This window comes from Cryptomeria japonica, chromosome 11, assembly GCF_030272615.1.
Source record: "Cryptomeria japonica chromosome 11, Sugi_1.0, whole genome shotgun sequence".
Taxonomy (NCBI): domain Eukaryota; kingdom Viridiplantae; phylum Streptophyta; class Pinopsida; order Cupressales; family Cupressaceae; genus Cryptomeria; species Cryptomeria japonica.
This window is the reverse complement of record NC_081415.1, coordinates 282666269-282683201: the sequence shown is the minus strand read 5'-3', so window position 1 is coordinate 282683201 and position 16933 is coordinate 282666269. Positions and strand designations below refer to the sequence as shown.

At 33.6% G+C, this 16933-nt stretch overlaps 1 protein-coding gene across 1 annotated transcript in view; it reads right to left on the bottom strand.

Moving 5' to 3' along the window:
- The window catches only part of LOC131047481 (uncharacterized), a 106782-nt gene that overhangs the window by 21921 nt on the left and 67928 nt on the right, over window positions 1–16933 (bottom strand). Inside the window, exons 5-7 of the mRNA XM_057981389.2 lie at window positions 9819–9916; window positions 9509–9560; window positions 9098–9190 (exon numbers count right to left, since the gene is read on the bottom strand). Of these exons, the coding sequence (XP_057837372.2) occupies window positions 9098–9190; window positions 9509–9560; window positions 9819–9916 (243 nt within the window). The remainder of the gene's footprint in view (window positions 1–9097; window positions 9191–9508; window positions 9561–9818; window positions 9917–16933) is intronic.

Genomic DNA, 16933 nt, shown 5'->3' with positions numbered 1-16933 from the left:
ATCTAATTTCCATTTTATTGACCTCTTTCTTGGAAAAGGACCTCTTTAAGGGGTTTGTTGGGTGGTCGAAGGCAACTACAAGGGTTTATGGCATACAACTTGGTTGGCAGCTATCAACTTTCTTTGTAGGTCAAGTTGCCATGCGACTTTTTAGCAATACACCTCTCCCCCTCCCAAGCAAACCTCAGTATGGGAAATTTGATGTTTTCCAAACAAGAGTTGGCTTTAATTGCACAAGCTAAATTTGAGTAGTTTTGAAGAGGTGTGAAATCTTTGCCCATTGGTGTGCAAGCTCAAGTGCTCTCTTTCCTAGCCTATATAGGGAGAGAATATTGTGTTAGCATTATGCTTAGATGATGTAACTTTCTGTTCCTTGAAGTTTTATATGAGGCACTTTATTCATAAGAAATCATGGGGCACATTGTGTCAAATGAGGGAACAAATGTTGATCCTAAATCAGTAAAAGCAATTTAAAATCTCTCATTTTCTACCAGCAAACCTAGAGTGCAGTCACTCTTCAATAAGATAAATTTCCTCAAAAGGCTGATTCCTGATTATGCTGAACTAACGAGGCATATTGCAGCCATCATGAGATGTGCAATTTCATTCAAATGTTATGTTGATGGCAGAAAACCTCTGAAAAAATCACAATGGCTATAGGAAAGGTAGCCATGTTGGTGTGCAGTACTTTTCAAAAGGGGCTTGTTGTTTATAATTATGCCTAAAAGAATTCTAGCTTACCAAATTGATGAGGATATCAAATCCAATTGTTTTCATGAGCTATGGCTTCAATGGTCATGAACTAAAATACTCTCCATTTGAAGCACATGCATATGCAATGGTAAAAGCAGTAAAACAATTTAAATTTTATATCAAGAACCCTCACATTGTTTTTATGTTCCCAAATTCAACAATAAAGACAATATTGACTTGGAGAAAATTGGTGTCTAAAGAAGGCAACTAGATAGCTACTGTTTAATAGTATGATCTTTATAAGTCCAATAAAGCTCGTGCAAGGGAAAGCATTGTGTCAACTACTTGCTAATGAAGAAGACAAATTAAATTCAAAAGCTAGTTTTGAAAGCGAGTTCAAGCTACCATTAGTTTTTTATAGGTTCTATAGAGGAATGGTACAAAAACATTGCATACTTTTTGATATGTGGTGAATGTCCCATCAATATGATGGGAATGCAGCATAGGACATAAAAAACTTGAAAGTACCCAAGTTTGCTATATGGAAAGATTTGCTATACAAATGGAAGAAAGATTCCCTCAAAAATTATTACTTATAATACTTCAAATTATTAGCTTTTGTTGCATTTGTTGAATGGTCTATCATGAAAGAGAAACTTTTGATTCGTCTATGAGAATAATAACAGTGGACCCAAAAGATAAAAATTCATGGATGTGTGTCATGCTTCTAAACATATGGGAAGTTTGCCCTTGCTTTGTCTTGAAAAGATATCCATAGGACCAACCAAAACAGTTCTCATGCCTACAATTGATGAGAAAAAACTTGTCTTAAATTAAACCTTGACAATTCCAACTATTGATTATAACTCATATATATCACAAAGAGGATCTAAGGGCTAGTTTAGGGATCCACATATTGAAAGATTGGCATTGCTTGAGGACAAGCAATTTTGGGAAGGGCAGACTGTAATGTCCCCTACTAGGCTTAGACATGTTTTAATCATAATTAATCTATTTCCATATACTTATGGCTTAAACTAGATTGATTAGGAAACAGTTCCATCTTAACATGAACCAAATCAGGGATATTCCATAGTTCAATTGGATTATCAATTATTAAATTGTTCATCCCCCTATAGTAGGGAATTAGTTTTGTCATTCATAATTCTTCTTACTATTTATTATCTAATGAGCTCTTTCGGATTTACAATCAAATATTGTTATTTGTCTGATTAAGACATTATGGATATATATGTATATGTGTGTGTGTGTATATGTTCTTATTGATATTACAAATTTACATCATTATTATATATACAAATATATTATCCTTATTCTGATTTGAACATTTAAATAAAAGATAAATGAATTGTATTATATTATAAATCATTTATATATTTATTAACTACCTATTTATTGATTACCTGTAATATGGTTTATTATATAACAGGTTCCAGAAATTATTATTATAATAATTATAATTATTATATTATTATTAATATTTATATAATTATCAAAATTCTGCATAAGAATATTATCGTACTTCATATATTAGACGTACCTATCAAGCACATCACCGTACATACCACCCAGAACAAGAATGTTTTCTGCCAGGAACTAATAACAATTCTGATCTGATCTGATCCGTTCCCTTTTACATTTCTGCATACATATTTAAATCTGCATACGTTTACTTATAAATTTACAGCCATATACTCAGAGAACTGCCTTTTTACCCTTTTTTCTTATACCCCACTCACATCCATTTTGTTTTCTATTTAAATCTTTAACTTTTCAAGAGTCGTACCCTTTGAGCAGATATTTCATTTGAAGAGACATATCTCATTTATTAATTATTTCCTTTATTTTCACAAAGGATCGATTCCACTAGAATAATCATTTATTTGTTTGATAAGCACCTTAATAAACATCGTCTCTATCCATATAAGAGGAATCGTACTTGTTGGAGGCATCGCATCATTAGTAAATGAATCATAACCATTCCAAAACTAATAGGAAATCACAGCTTTTGTGTTTGATCTAATTTATTAAATATTTAATAATCATTATATCTTTAGGTTATATATTTAGGTTTATATATATTGATAATCAATATATTTATTATTAAAGATTATCAATATATTTATATTGCTTAAGGTTATATATAAACCAAAAGATTATTTGTAAATAATATTTAATAAATAAATATAATAGCATTACTAATTTCAAATAATTTTTTGTTGATAATTATCATATCGAGTAATAATAATTACTTTATTTATGTTATATATATATATATATATATATATATATATATAGCGATCAAGGAAGGGACATGACACGGACTGTCATACCCTTGAACTGAGATGTGGTGAACAGCAAACTCATTGTTGAAATTGTCTTACAGTATTTAAAACTTCACAATTTCAAAATCGTAAAACCTGCAGTATTCAACCAGTCAAAGGAGTGAAAGAATATTATGGTTCGCTCCTCATAACAGTGATCTCCACACTTGGTAATCAATTATGGGTCAAGTATAAGAAATGTTGTTAAGGGCAGATTTACTATGTTGTTAGGGAGAGGTTGAATTATTGAAACAGTTCATTAAGACAATAGTTAAGCAACAGCTAAGCTAGAAAGCGATGCCACCCTTCAAGAAGGGATGTCCATCCAAAAAGACACAACCTCCCAGCAATAAAGAGGGGTATAAGAATAAGAGGATGTGGATTGTAGAAGGGGATCAAAGGATTCAGATTGATATTTTACAAGACATTAAACATTCAGCAGTTCAATAGAGTATTACTGTTTGGTATGAGTTTCCTTGTGCATAACAGAATAAATGCTGCATTAATAAATATACCTCTGCACACTAATGATAGAATTATACACTGCTGTTATACATATATCAAGGTAAAGATTAACTTCATCTGATTTATGACTCTTTGCAACTTATTTATTATATATAAAATATATGCATGATACTGGAATCTTAAGTTTGTTTTGAATGCTTCCAGCCATGGTAGAGGATATAAGGATTGCAAAAGGGGTACGGTGATGGGGCACTCTCCTAGGTACGCCACCTCAAGGTGTGGACCAGATAGTCCCATGAGGCCAAGGGGGTACAGAGGGCGCTGCCTTTGGGCTTTAGGAGAGATGGGCTTCCAAGGCACCCTGTTGTAACCTTCTCCCCTATCATGGTGAATCAACACAAGAAGTCTAATCATAAGGAGAGGAAAATGGTTGGCAAGTTGAGGGGGAACGGAAAGTGGACACCTCAATGGGTAGACCATGTCATATGGATGGCATGGGCCACATGAGGCCAAGACAGATGTTATATCCGCTCTTGGGCCTAGGGTAGAGGATCCAAGACACCCCATCAAAGTCACTTTCTCCCATGCTCTCCTATGGTTGAGCCTTCCAAACATATTTAAATTCTTTTTGATTGAATGAATGATGGATTTTAATAACGTCCACGAGGCCAAAACAGCCTATGGGACCCACGAACAGCACACACCCCAAAAAATCGGGGTAATAGGACCTTAAACAGTATGTAACCTCTTCTTGAGATCTGCTCTTCTGCAGTGAATTTTAATCAGCAGACTTGCCGTTTTTTCGATTTTTGTTTCCTTAGAAAGCGTGTTTAAATTGTCCGTTTTCAAAATGTCTTCGTAAATTACACGGATGTCACTGTATGCCGGGCATTCCATGACAAAATGCTGCTCCGTCTCTACTGCTCCAGTGTTACAAAATAGGCATATTCTTTTCTCCCATTCCTCTTTAGGCACCTTCCATCTACCTGTTTCACATCTCAAGTGATGAGAGCTGGTTCGGAGCTGAGCCATTAGTGATTGAACTGATAAATCTGCCATAAATCTAAGTATGATAATCTGTTTATCGAAATTATTGTCGTAAATGGTTTCTAATCTGTTTGCGGGGTTTCAATCAGGTGAAAGGTATCTTCTAACGCCACTGATTTACTTGGAAATTGAGAATTAGGGTAAATTTAGGGCATTCCCAATTAAGGGCCATTACAAAGTTTCAAAATAGAGCACTCGATAATTTTTTTGGATAAATTCCATGAGCCTAAAGGTAGGCATGGGAAGTTGAGTACACTATGGATGGGGCTCTTCCAAATTTGAATTTTTACAAAGATGACATCTCATCCAACATTCTCGGATGGGACTCATCTTCCATTACATTGCAATGGGCACTATCTAAAACTTTTTGCTTAAATTTGCAAGTAGTCCACTCCAAACTCTACAAAAGTTGAATCCTTGTGTTCGTGTTCAGTCATTTATGTGATTATTGTGTATTCATTTGTCAAATAATGTTGTCACTCTACTTATGAGTTTGATCATAATTATATCATCCAATAAAGGTGCCTAGTTGATTGGATTATATAATGGACTTTGCAGTAGTCTTTCTTTAACCCTAAGATTTTGGAGTTCTCTTCATCCCTTGCAATCTAAACCCCCAAACAACTAGTTATAATAATTGTACAAAACCTTTCTTTTTTGTTGTTAGAAGTGCAGTCAAACATTCAATGTCAAATGTCTTTTTTGGACTTTCCTCATTATTGTCACCATTTATCTCATACATCAGCATTGCAAACTCCTAATTTCTTCCCCACCAAGTCTGTTAATCATGTTTGCTATTCATCCATTTTTCCTCTTGAGCAAAAGTACACATAACATGCTGTTGACCACAAGGCAAGTTTTATATTAAATAAATAAAAAAGACTCACGTGCTTGACACATCCCTTGAGCATTTTAACCTTTACGCTTAAAGGAACAAAAGCATATATAGCATCCTCTTTTCCCTTCTAAAGCTTGAACTATTTTAATAAAAAGTAAAGTGACACACCTAGCATGCATGACACACTTACTTAAATCTTTCTCCTTAAAGAAAAAGCAACTCCCACACATGCTATGATACAAATGCTTTTCACAAAATTTTGAAGGAAATAAAGAGGACATCGAACTTCTTTGTATTTATAAAAGAAAAAGAAGACTATTTTTGTGCCCTCACACTCAACCCTTCTTTCTATAAATTCAGCCTCATTTATACATAGGCATGTAAGAATTTAACATTTATAACGTAACAATAAGGAAAATAACTATAAACCATGGAGTGTGGAACAAAAACTATTATAAGGGAATTCGCCTTCATTAGATAGGACTGAAAACCAAGTAACATAGGTAGTCAATGATGGTGGGTTATTAGATATATTTTTTGCTAAGGATTAAGTGGTACAAATTTCTTAAGGAAACTTCCCATAGTACAAAACACCAATGCCTACCCACCAACCAATACAAAGACAACTAACGATGTGGGTACAAAAGACTGTAGCTGATGTGCAAATCAAGCAATTTTTCTACATTAAGGAAAAGATGCATAAGTTGTCAAAATTTGAGCACTCATCAATGTAAAAAAAAAATACTATCCAAGTAAAGACAAGAGTCTTGAGGGAACAAGACAAGAAAATGTCGCTCACCAATAAATTAAAAGCAGCCCAAGCTAGATAGTGGGCAACCATATAGAGACATTGCCTTCATGAGCAAGCATTCAAGAGATCATGTTCGTGAGGTTAGGCCTAAACAAGAGTGCAAAACTGTGCAAGCATAACAAAAAAACAAATCCATTGAATTGCATAAAGACCTATTAGGAAACATGAACAAGAAAAGCTTCAATTCTATCCCGTCTTGAATGTACACAAAGTTTACACTATTTTTGGCTATTGGATGAAGGCATGTTATGTTAGAAATATTGTCATTGATGTCAAAGGCGTATGGACAAGATTGCTGGCAAGATTGTTGTCATTAATATCAAAGGGATGGAGAGCTTGATGTCAAACGTGAGAAGAGCATGATATTGAGGAGATAAATTGCAAGGGTTATAATGGCCAAAGGCTACTAATCGAGGTCCAAAATCTGACCCGATTGCACCATGTCATTAATGAATTAGTGATGATCAATAGGCGAGTTTGTGATCATAGATGGACAGCTTCATCATATTCAAGACAGTTTTTTATATGCTGACTGACCATATCTACATTATGATCTAAATTAAATGATTACTCTTGGCTGACCATACCTTGACAAAGACATATAAATCTGATTTAATCGCCCAATTTGCAGCTAATTCCCTATCCAATCTTAGCAGTTTGTGAGCTTTCAGACTGTACTGTTAAGAAGATTATGTTCAGTTCAGAAAACAAATGTTTTTGCATAAGAACAACAAATTGCTAATTGCATTGTATCTTCCCTTGTTGCAATAAACTATGTGTTTGTGAAAATGCTTACGTTTTTGAATGAATGAGCAAGCATTTTGTTAATCCAAATGATGGAAGACAAACAATTCCAAAATCATTTCAATCAAGAAAATAGAAAAAAACTCTTCATTTCAGCATATACACAAACTGATTGACATACTATCGATTTGGAAAAAAAAAATTGGGTATTACTGAGGTGGCCACTAGAAATGTTGAAAGCAAGCATTGTCTATCATACGGGAGAATCAAAATGGTAAGGTCAATTGTTACTAGTATTACTATTGAGAAAGAAGGGAGATTTCACATTTCTATGAGTTTTAGGCAATGTACCATAGGGATGTATCCTAGGATTTTAGAAGCATTCCTCAGAATGAGAACTTTAGGGGCCAACACAATGGGGACAAAACATACCCCCACAATCCTTAATGCTTGAGCACCCAGGGTGGTGTCTCCCTTTTAGAAGAACATCCAAAGACACAAGGCTGCCTTGAACATCATAAGAAAAAAGCATTTTAAATTTGATTTGAAACAATAAACTAAAAACAAAAGTCCTACCATAAACCTAAACCTTAAAAAGGGCCTATGAAGGCCCTCTAACCTAAAAACCTTTAGAAACCCTATCCCATGCTATTTTGCAACTACTTAAAGAGAGAAGGCAGAGGAAAGGAGAGGAAGAGGGAGAACATCAACACCAACTCCTTGAGATATGTTTGCAATTCTAGTTGATCATTCAACATCCCATTTTCAAGTTTTAAAAAGTTCAAACTAAATCATGCATGAAGCTATAAATTTTTTATTGAATTTCCATAGATACTAAATAGTAAATAATGCTAAATGGGATGGCAACTTTTGTGTATCGTTTGTTTCTATGCCTCATGCAACTTAACATAAGAAAAACAAAAGGAAAAATCTTATATTTGTAGAAACTAGTGATTGTTTCTATTTTTTAGTTCCAATGGGCAAATCAAAGTTGTCGAAAGAGCCTTAGATATCAAGAAGGATTCTAACTTCTGTGTATCCTCTACTTGTGCTACATGTACATCTTTACCTAAGAAAAAAACAGAATGAAAATCCTTGTCTTTGTAGCAACTAGGGATTGTCATTGTTTTATTATTTAATTGCAATGGGCTAGTTAAATAATCCACTCATATCATCATTTATGATATTCCTAGTGTTTTTCTTTGCCCTTTACTTTATTCCTTTGTGTTTATCTTCTGTCCATCCTTATCCCTTCACCCTAACATCAATCACGTAGGATTCCTGTCCCCCACAATAGGACTACTCCATCTCAGTGGGGAAAGGCAAAACACCTTTCTCAATCAGCATCATCTTGATCAAAGATGAAAGTCTTCAAAGAAATTCACCACAATGTCCTACAAGAAACTGGTAAAGCACAGCATCAAATCATGTATATCCTTCCACTGCAAATTCAGAAATGTACCTGTCCAGAGTAGATCTCACCAAAAATGCAACAGCTCTTGCCCACTTCTTAGTTAATTCTGCAACTACTTAATCATTTTCTTGGTCAACTTATTCATTTTGCCTTCCCTTTATTGATAACAATAGTGCTTTATCCGTCCTAAGCATTTTAACAAGTTCTTGGGGAATTCACACCAAAGAATATCATAGATGTCTCCATATAATGTGGTTGTACATAAAAAAAATTATTTTGCTACTATAACATCAGTGCTTCATATGTCACAAATTAATCACGCCTGTACTGAAACAATCTTTGTGATTCCATTTAGCTTGGTTAGCACTTCAATTCAGCATCTAGACTTGAGTTCTAGAATAGTAAAATTAGCTAGCAGACGCTTATTTTTAATTGCAAGGAAAGGAAAGAAGATATCCTTAAAATTAGGTAATGTGAATATAGTTTATCTAACACTAAAACCCGCAGGTCTATTAAACAATACTAGATAAGAAAACATAAGCTAATACTTAAACATCTTTTTCAAATTCATGCATAGAAGTTTCATAGCAATAATTATTGAGAACGCAAAAATGCGGGTATGTGGATCATCACAAGCGATTTCTTCCTGGGAATAATTACACCAGATAGCAGATCTGCTACTTATCATGCATGGTTAATGTTTAAAGGAGTAGACAGGGCCATGGATAGCAAAGACATACCTTACGTTGGTAAGGTTTACTAACAGAAGCAAGAGGAATCTCTGCATATTGTGTGTCAGGAGGAATTATTTGATAAGTTATTGCAGCTATCACCTACAGACAAGAAAATTGATATCTGTTATGAGAACCAAATCCACTGTCGGTTTTTCTTCAATTGACAAGAAAATACTTTGATCATTTGCTATGCAACAAATCCCAATAAATCCAGATGAATGATCATACGACAAACCACAGTTTGATTAAATTTACAACTGCTCTAGCTGTAGCAAAAAACAACAGAAAGAAATTTTTATTTTTATTTTTTTAAATTAATATGCCAGATCTAGCAACCCAGGTATTATAAAAATTAAAAAAAATTGATAAGGAATAATTATGAACTACAGCACTGGTAAATTGTAAAGGTCAGATTACCTCTTCACTTCCCAGAATTGCATCAGACTTCAGAAGTAATGTGCAGTACTTCCTGTCAGATTAAAAAAATCATTTGGATAACAGTTATTCTGTTTAATAGAATATGGCAGGATATGCTTGACAAAACCGAAGCCCAGCTGTAAATTATGTGTAGGAAAATTTGAACTACCCACAGATGGTAAAACCTAAGCAAATAAATTCTGGAAAGCATGCTCATGCAATAACCAACTAAACACTCTCCATAATGAATTGTAATCTTACAGAAATAACAAATACTTAGCATGCTAAAATAAAACGCAATTAGACATACCCGCCAGTGACGCATCTTTCAACAAATGGAGACTCCTTTCCGGTGTTTGCAGCATAGCTCATCATTGGAAGTTCTTTACTATACAGTTTGAGCACTTCCTAACAATTGAACCAGAGGTAAAATTGGAAAATAAAATCTTGACAAATAAATAGAGGACAACTTTGAACGATAAGCATAAGCAATATATTTTGTTAGCATATGATTTTCTCCCTTCCAAGGCAATCCAATAAGGAACAGTGTGTAAGGATAAACCTACCCTCTAAATCTAAGATGAGCCTCCCTTGTAACAAAAACATAAACTGAAACCCTAGAATTTTTAACTGTGGAAATAACTTTTCTCATTGTTCCCAGGTATGGGCACAAGCCTAAACACCTCTTCCACACAAAACAAAAGATCTTATAATGTTATGACCTAATCTATGGCACCTAGCACATGCTCACGATTTCTAGCTAAAAGTAGAAACCAGAAAAAACATGAAATAAGCATTAAACTCCATGCAATCATAAAACCACTTACACAAGATGACACAATTCAGCTTGAACAAAAATTTCAACATCAAATAGGGGTATAAAATAACTGCTGGCTTCCTAATTGTATAAAGCACTTATTTACAAGTGTTTCGATAGTTTTGCATTCTCGTAATGCAATTTATTCAAGAGAAATACAAAAGAAAACTAATAAAATTCTATGCTTAAAAAGGAAAAAAGAACACTTGCACACAAAGCAAGCTCTACATACAAAATTGTCTGAAATAGAGAATCTAAAATAAAGAAATTTTCGAATAGATTTCAACTGAAAGTATGAAGTCTTAAAATAATCCTTCTAGAAGGTCATAAATAGCAATGGCTGAAAATGCCCCGTCTGAAACCTCCACTCGTCCTTTCAAGTTTCAATGGCTCTGATGCTTCTTTTTTTTTTTTAAAGTTAAGAGCTATCATTGTGGGGATAGCACCCTTGTATTGCTTAAAGAAGGACCATACACAAAAACTGCTTCCGCAGTGATTACTATTACCTACCATATCCAAACACTGCTATCTGCAGTGAGTACTACTACCTTCCATCCTAATCACAAACACAGACAGGGGCATATATGGTTATTACTGCTCCCCATTGAGGATCTGCATGATAACCCCCGCATATTCCCCGATGCTTCTAGCTTTGTAACATGATTCTGTTAAAATATGTTCGTTCGTGTTTACGAAAATGACGTAAAACTATATATATATATATATATATATATATAATGAGTATATATATATCATAATATATATAAAACACTAAATATTAATCGAATGGTATAATCTACAATTCATAAGTTAACTATGTATCACGATACTATCGTGATTGTTATACATAAACAGTCACGGTATTATCGTGACTGTTCATGTATAACAGTCACGATAACTATCGTGACAGTCCTATTACAATTAGTTAATGCCGACAGGTTATAAAACAGCGACTATATTATTATTATGTCGTTTGTTAGGAAATAGTCGGTATTCAAAAGACGTGACTGTTGACATTTACATCGATTCAACTTATATATATAGTTGATCTTCGTTGGTCAATCAATCAATCACAACGGCAATTGCATTGATCAGCGAATATCAACTATACATAATATATTTATATATTAGTATCTTCTGATCCAATTTCCTTAACATGGTATCAGAGCTGTAAGGAATATAAAGAAGAAAATATATATATAAAACCTAACATATAGCTGAGAATATTTTAAATTATAAATTAAATTATGGCTCACTGTATGAGAATGGAAGATAGATTAGAAGGTCCTTCAAACTTTGTATCTTGGAGGACAAGACTTACTTCTCTTCTAATGGAACTTGAACTAGAGGAATATATTGAGAAGGATATGAAAATGCCGGAAGAAGAAACTGAGAAAACTACATGGAAAAGGAGAAACAACAAAGCCAGGAAATTGATTATAGATTCAGTGAAAGATTCTATCCTCCCGAGCATATCGAGAATTACCAGTGCCTTTGAAATGTTTAAAATCATTCAAGACACATTCGAGATAAACAATGCCAGTAGAATCTTAACATTGAAGAGTCAACTTCTCAACATGAAAATGAACAAAGGGGAAACAATCACCTCCTATTTCCTAAGGATATCTGAAATAAGAGATCAACTTCTCTGTATTGGAAATACTATAGAAGATACTGAACTTACACTTATCGCCCTAAAGGGTTTACCCATCTCTCGGGAAACCTTCATTCAGTGCATAAGTACAAGACCACCTTTACCTAGGTTCGAACAATTAAAGAATGATTGTACTCAAGAAGAATCGAGATTAGCATCCAGAGGAATAGGGTCGAAAAATGAAAATGAAGTACAAGCCCTTCATACTAAAACTTCTCAGAAAAAGAAGAGAAAATTCAACAATTCAAGTAATGGAAAACATCACTTCAAAAGGGATCTCTCCAAAATAAAATGTCATAAATGTGACAAATTTGGACATATTCACAAATACTGTCCAGAAAAACAGAAAATTCAAGCAGCCTTAGCAGAAACTAAAGGAACAGAAAATTCTCTTTTTTATCTAGCCTTAGCAAGTGAATTAAATTCCAATAAAAATACTTGGATAATAGATAGCGGTGCATCAAGACATATCACTGGATTCAAAGATCAGTTCGAAACCCTTTCTGGAAACTCTACAGAAGAAGTAACCATTGGTGACAACTCCACTTATCCGGTAAAAGGAATTGGGACCTGTTTGATACAGATAAGAGATGGAGTCACTCTACAGTTAAAAGAAGTATTATATGTGCCCGGAATAAAGAGAAACCTAATCTCAATATCAGGGTTAGCTGATCAAGGATATAGGGTAACATTTAATGAAGAAAAAGTTCTTCTCTGGACCAAAAACACAAACATCAAAAATGCAATGTACATAGGGTCCAGAGATGGAAGCTTATACAAACTATGTAATGAACAAAAAGTAGCCCTAAATCACAATGTTCAACAGAATAATGAAATTTGGCACAAAAGACTAGGACACATTGGATATAGTGCTCTTCCTACTTTGCATAAAATCACCTCTGGGGTACCCTCTCTAAAATCTGAACACTTGAGCATTTGTAAGGGATGTGCATTAGGAAAGAACATTAAAGGATCTTTTCCAACAAGTGAACACAAGACGAATAGTGTTTTAGAACTCATTCACACTGATATGTGTGGCCCCATGTCCACTCCTTCTTTTTCAGGTGCACTATATTATCTAATCTTTGTGGATGACTATTCAAGGAAAACATGGATATATTTTTTAAAACTTAAAGAGTCAAGTGAAGTATTAGCCAAATTTCAAGAATTCAAAACATTGGTAGAAAATCAAACCAATAAGAAAATCAAAACTCTTAGGTCAGACAATGGTGGGGAATTCACATCTGACAACTTCAAAAACTATTGTAAATCTGTTGGGATTAAGAGGGAGTATACTGTACCTTATAACCCTCAACAGAATGGAGTAGCAGAAAGGAAGAACAGAACCATCATTGAAGCAGCAAAAGCTATGATGCATGATCATAATATTCATATATCATACTGGGCAGAAGCTGCCAACACTGCAGTTTATATTCAAAACAGATGTCCACATGCAATACTTGAAAATACCACACCAGAAGAAGTATTTACAGGAGTTAAACCTGATCTCAGTCATTTAAGAGTATTTGGATGTCCAGTATATATACATGTACCAAAAGAGAAAAGAACCAAATTAGAACCTTCTGGTAAGAAAGGTATTTTTCTAGGCTACAGTGAAGACTCTAAAGGATATCGAATCTATATCCCTAATCAAAAATCAGTAGAAATAAGCAGAGATGTCAAATTTGAAGAAAACTTCTCATCCACTAATAATGAAGACAACAGTTTGTTTGATCTTGAGAAAGATTTATCACTTGAGGAAGAAAGCGAGAATAACAATTCAAATATGAATTCAACACTATCAAATAACGAAAACGCAATCCTTGATCCTGAACCTTCTTGTGTAGAAAATGTAAACAACAAAAAGAGACCATTATGGGCTAGGAAAATGCTTGAAGAAAACAATATGGAACCAGCACAAATCTCCAGAGAAAACAAAAGAACTAGAACGCAAAAATGTTACACTGCACTTCTAACTGAACTATCAGAATCAGAACCGGTCAGTGTTGAGAAAGCATTATCAAAACAAGCCTGGAGAGAAGCAATGGTTGAAGAATATCAGTCCATCATGAAAAATGATGTATGGGATATTGTCCCTAGACCTAAACATAAGTCAGTTGTATCATCAAAATGGCTATTCAAAATCAAGTATGCTCCAGATGGCAGTATTGATAAACATAAAGCCCGATTTGTTGCTAGAGGATTTTCACAGAAAGAAGGCATTGACTATGAGGAAACATTCGCTCCAGTAGCTCGTTACACATCTGTCAGAACCATACTTGCAATTGCAGCCTCTAAAGGATGGAAAGTACATCAAATGGATGTCAAAACTGCATTCCTAAATGGTAAGATTGAGGAAGAAGTCTACATTGAACAACCAGAAGGATTTCTCACTCATGACAAAAATAAATTCGTATGCAAGTTAAAGAAAGCACTCTATGGACTCAAACAAGCTCCCAGAGCATGGTATGAAAGAATAGATCAATATTTGAGCAAATTGGGGTACTCCAAAAATATTGCAGATCCTAATATATACTTCAAAATTGAAAAAGGAGACATGATAATCCTTGTTCTCTATGTTGATGACTTACTCATTACAGGAGAAGACAATCTAATAGATAAATGTAAAAAGGACCTAGTAGCTGAATTTGATATGAAGGATATGGGCCTACTACACTACTTTCTAGGTCTTGAAATTATTCAAAACAAAGATCATATTCTCCTCAGTCAAAAGAAATATATTTCTGATATTCTGAACAGATTTGGTATGGTAGATTGTAAACCTCTTGCTACTCCTATGGAGACAAATCTTCAGAAATTAAAGGATGAAGCAGAAAACTCAGAACCTGCAGATGTGACACTCTTCAGACAGATAACTGGATCCCTCATGTATCTGGTGAATACACGTCCTGACATTTGCTATGCCACAAATGTACTAAGTCACTTCATGTGTGAACCAAAACATATTCATCTAGTGGCAGCTAAACACATCTTGAGATATTTAAAAGGAACAAGTGATCTTGGACTAAAATATGACAAGACTGAAATTCAACTTCAAGGTTATTCTGACTCAGATTGGGCAGGAAGTACCACTGATCGGAAGAGTACCACAGGAGTTTGTTTCAATTTGGGTTCCGCAGTAATATCTTGGTTTAGTCGGAAGCAATCAGCTGTAGCTCAGAGTTCGACAGAGGCAGAATACATGGCTGCATCTATGGGAGCTAGAGAAGCAGTATGGTTAAGAAAATTACTTTTTGACTTATTTGGTAAACCTCTATTACCTACCATTATTCATTGTGATAATCAGAGTTGCATCAAGCTCTCTGTAAATCCTGTTTTTCACAATCGGTCAAAGCACATAGAGATTCCATATCACTATGTGAGAGATATGGTAGACAGAAAAATTATTAAACTAGTCTACATCAGCACTGAGGAACAAAATGTTGATATCTTCACTAAATCCCTTGCAAGGGTGAAGATAGAATTCTTCAGGAACAAAATTGGTTTGATCAAAATATGAACTACTAATGTACATTTCATTCATAAATATATATATATAATCTTTGAAATATTTCAAACTTGTGCGAAGATGACGATCTTCTGTTTATTGTTTCTATTTCAGGGTGACGATCCTGACAATAGAAACCAGGTCTCAAGATAGACTCCCGAAAGGGGTTGAGCCGGATTGGTCCGGACATCTTGTTACCAAAATCATCACTTGTTTAACAATTATTTAAGATAGACTCCCGAAAGGGGTTGAGCCGGATTGGTCCGGACATCTCAAATATGTATATTGTTATAAGTGATAAATTATCATGATATGACATTTTGAATTGAGTCATATATTTTGATGTGAAAATTCTACAAACTTGGTAAACTCTCTCTCAAGAGGGAGTGTTAAAATATGTTCGTTCGTGTTTACGAAAATGACGTAAAACTATATATATATATATATATATATATATATATATATATATATATATATATATATATATATATATATATATATATATATATATATATAATGAGTTATAGTATATATATACTAATATAATATATCAATCATTAATTATGTTATATATATATATATATATATATATATATATATATATATATATATATATATATATATATCATAATATATATAAAACACTAAATATTAATCGAATGGTATAATCTACAATTCATAAGTTAACTATGTATCACGATACTATCGTGATTGTTATACATAAAATATATATATATATATATATCATAATATATATAAAACACTAAATATTAATCGAATGGTATAATCTACAATTCATAAGTTAACTATGTATCACGATACTATCGTGATTGTTATACATAAACAGTCACGGTATTATCGTGACTGTTCATGTATAACAGTCACGATAACTATCGTGACAGTCCTATTACAATTAGTTAATGCCGACAGGTTAATGCCGACAGGTTATAAAACAGCGACTATATTATTATTATGTCGTTTGTTAGGAAATAGTCGGTATTCAAAAGACGTGACTGTTGACATTTACATCGATTCAACTTATATATATAGTTGATCTTTGTTGGTCAATCAATCAATCACAACGGCAATTGCATTGATCAGCGAATATCAACTATACATAATATATTTATATATTAGTATCTTCTGATCCAATTTCCTTAACAGATTCTTCTATGTAGGCACCTAACTGTAAATAGGTCAAATCTTGCATTTTACTTTTTTTAAATCTTGAAATTGGGTCAAGCTAAAAACTTGCAATGATGTTCCATATAATTATCCAAAAAAAACCTTTCATCTCTTAAGACCCATATTGTCATTTTTATTTTATGAAGAAATTGCTTTCTCTTCCAACAGCAATGATGTTCCTGTTTTATGACATTTTTTGTCTCCTCTTTCTATTTTTTTTAACTTCAGACCAAAATCAATACTTTGGGAGTCTTATGTTAT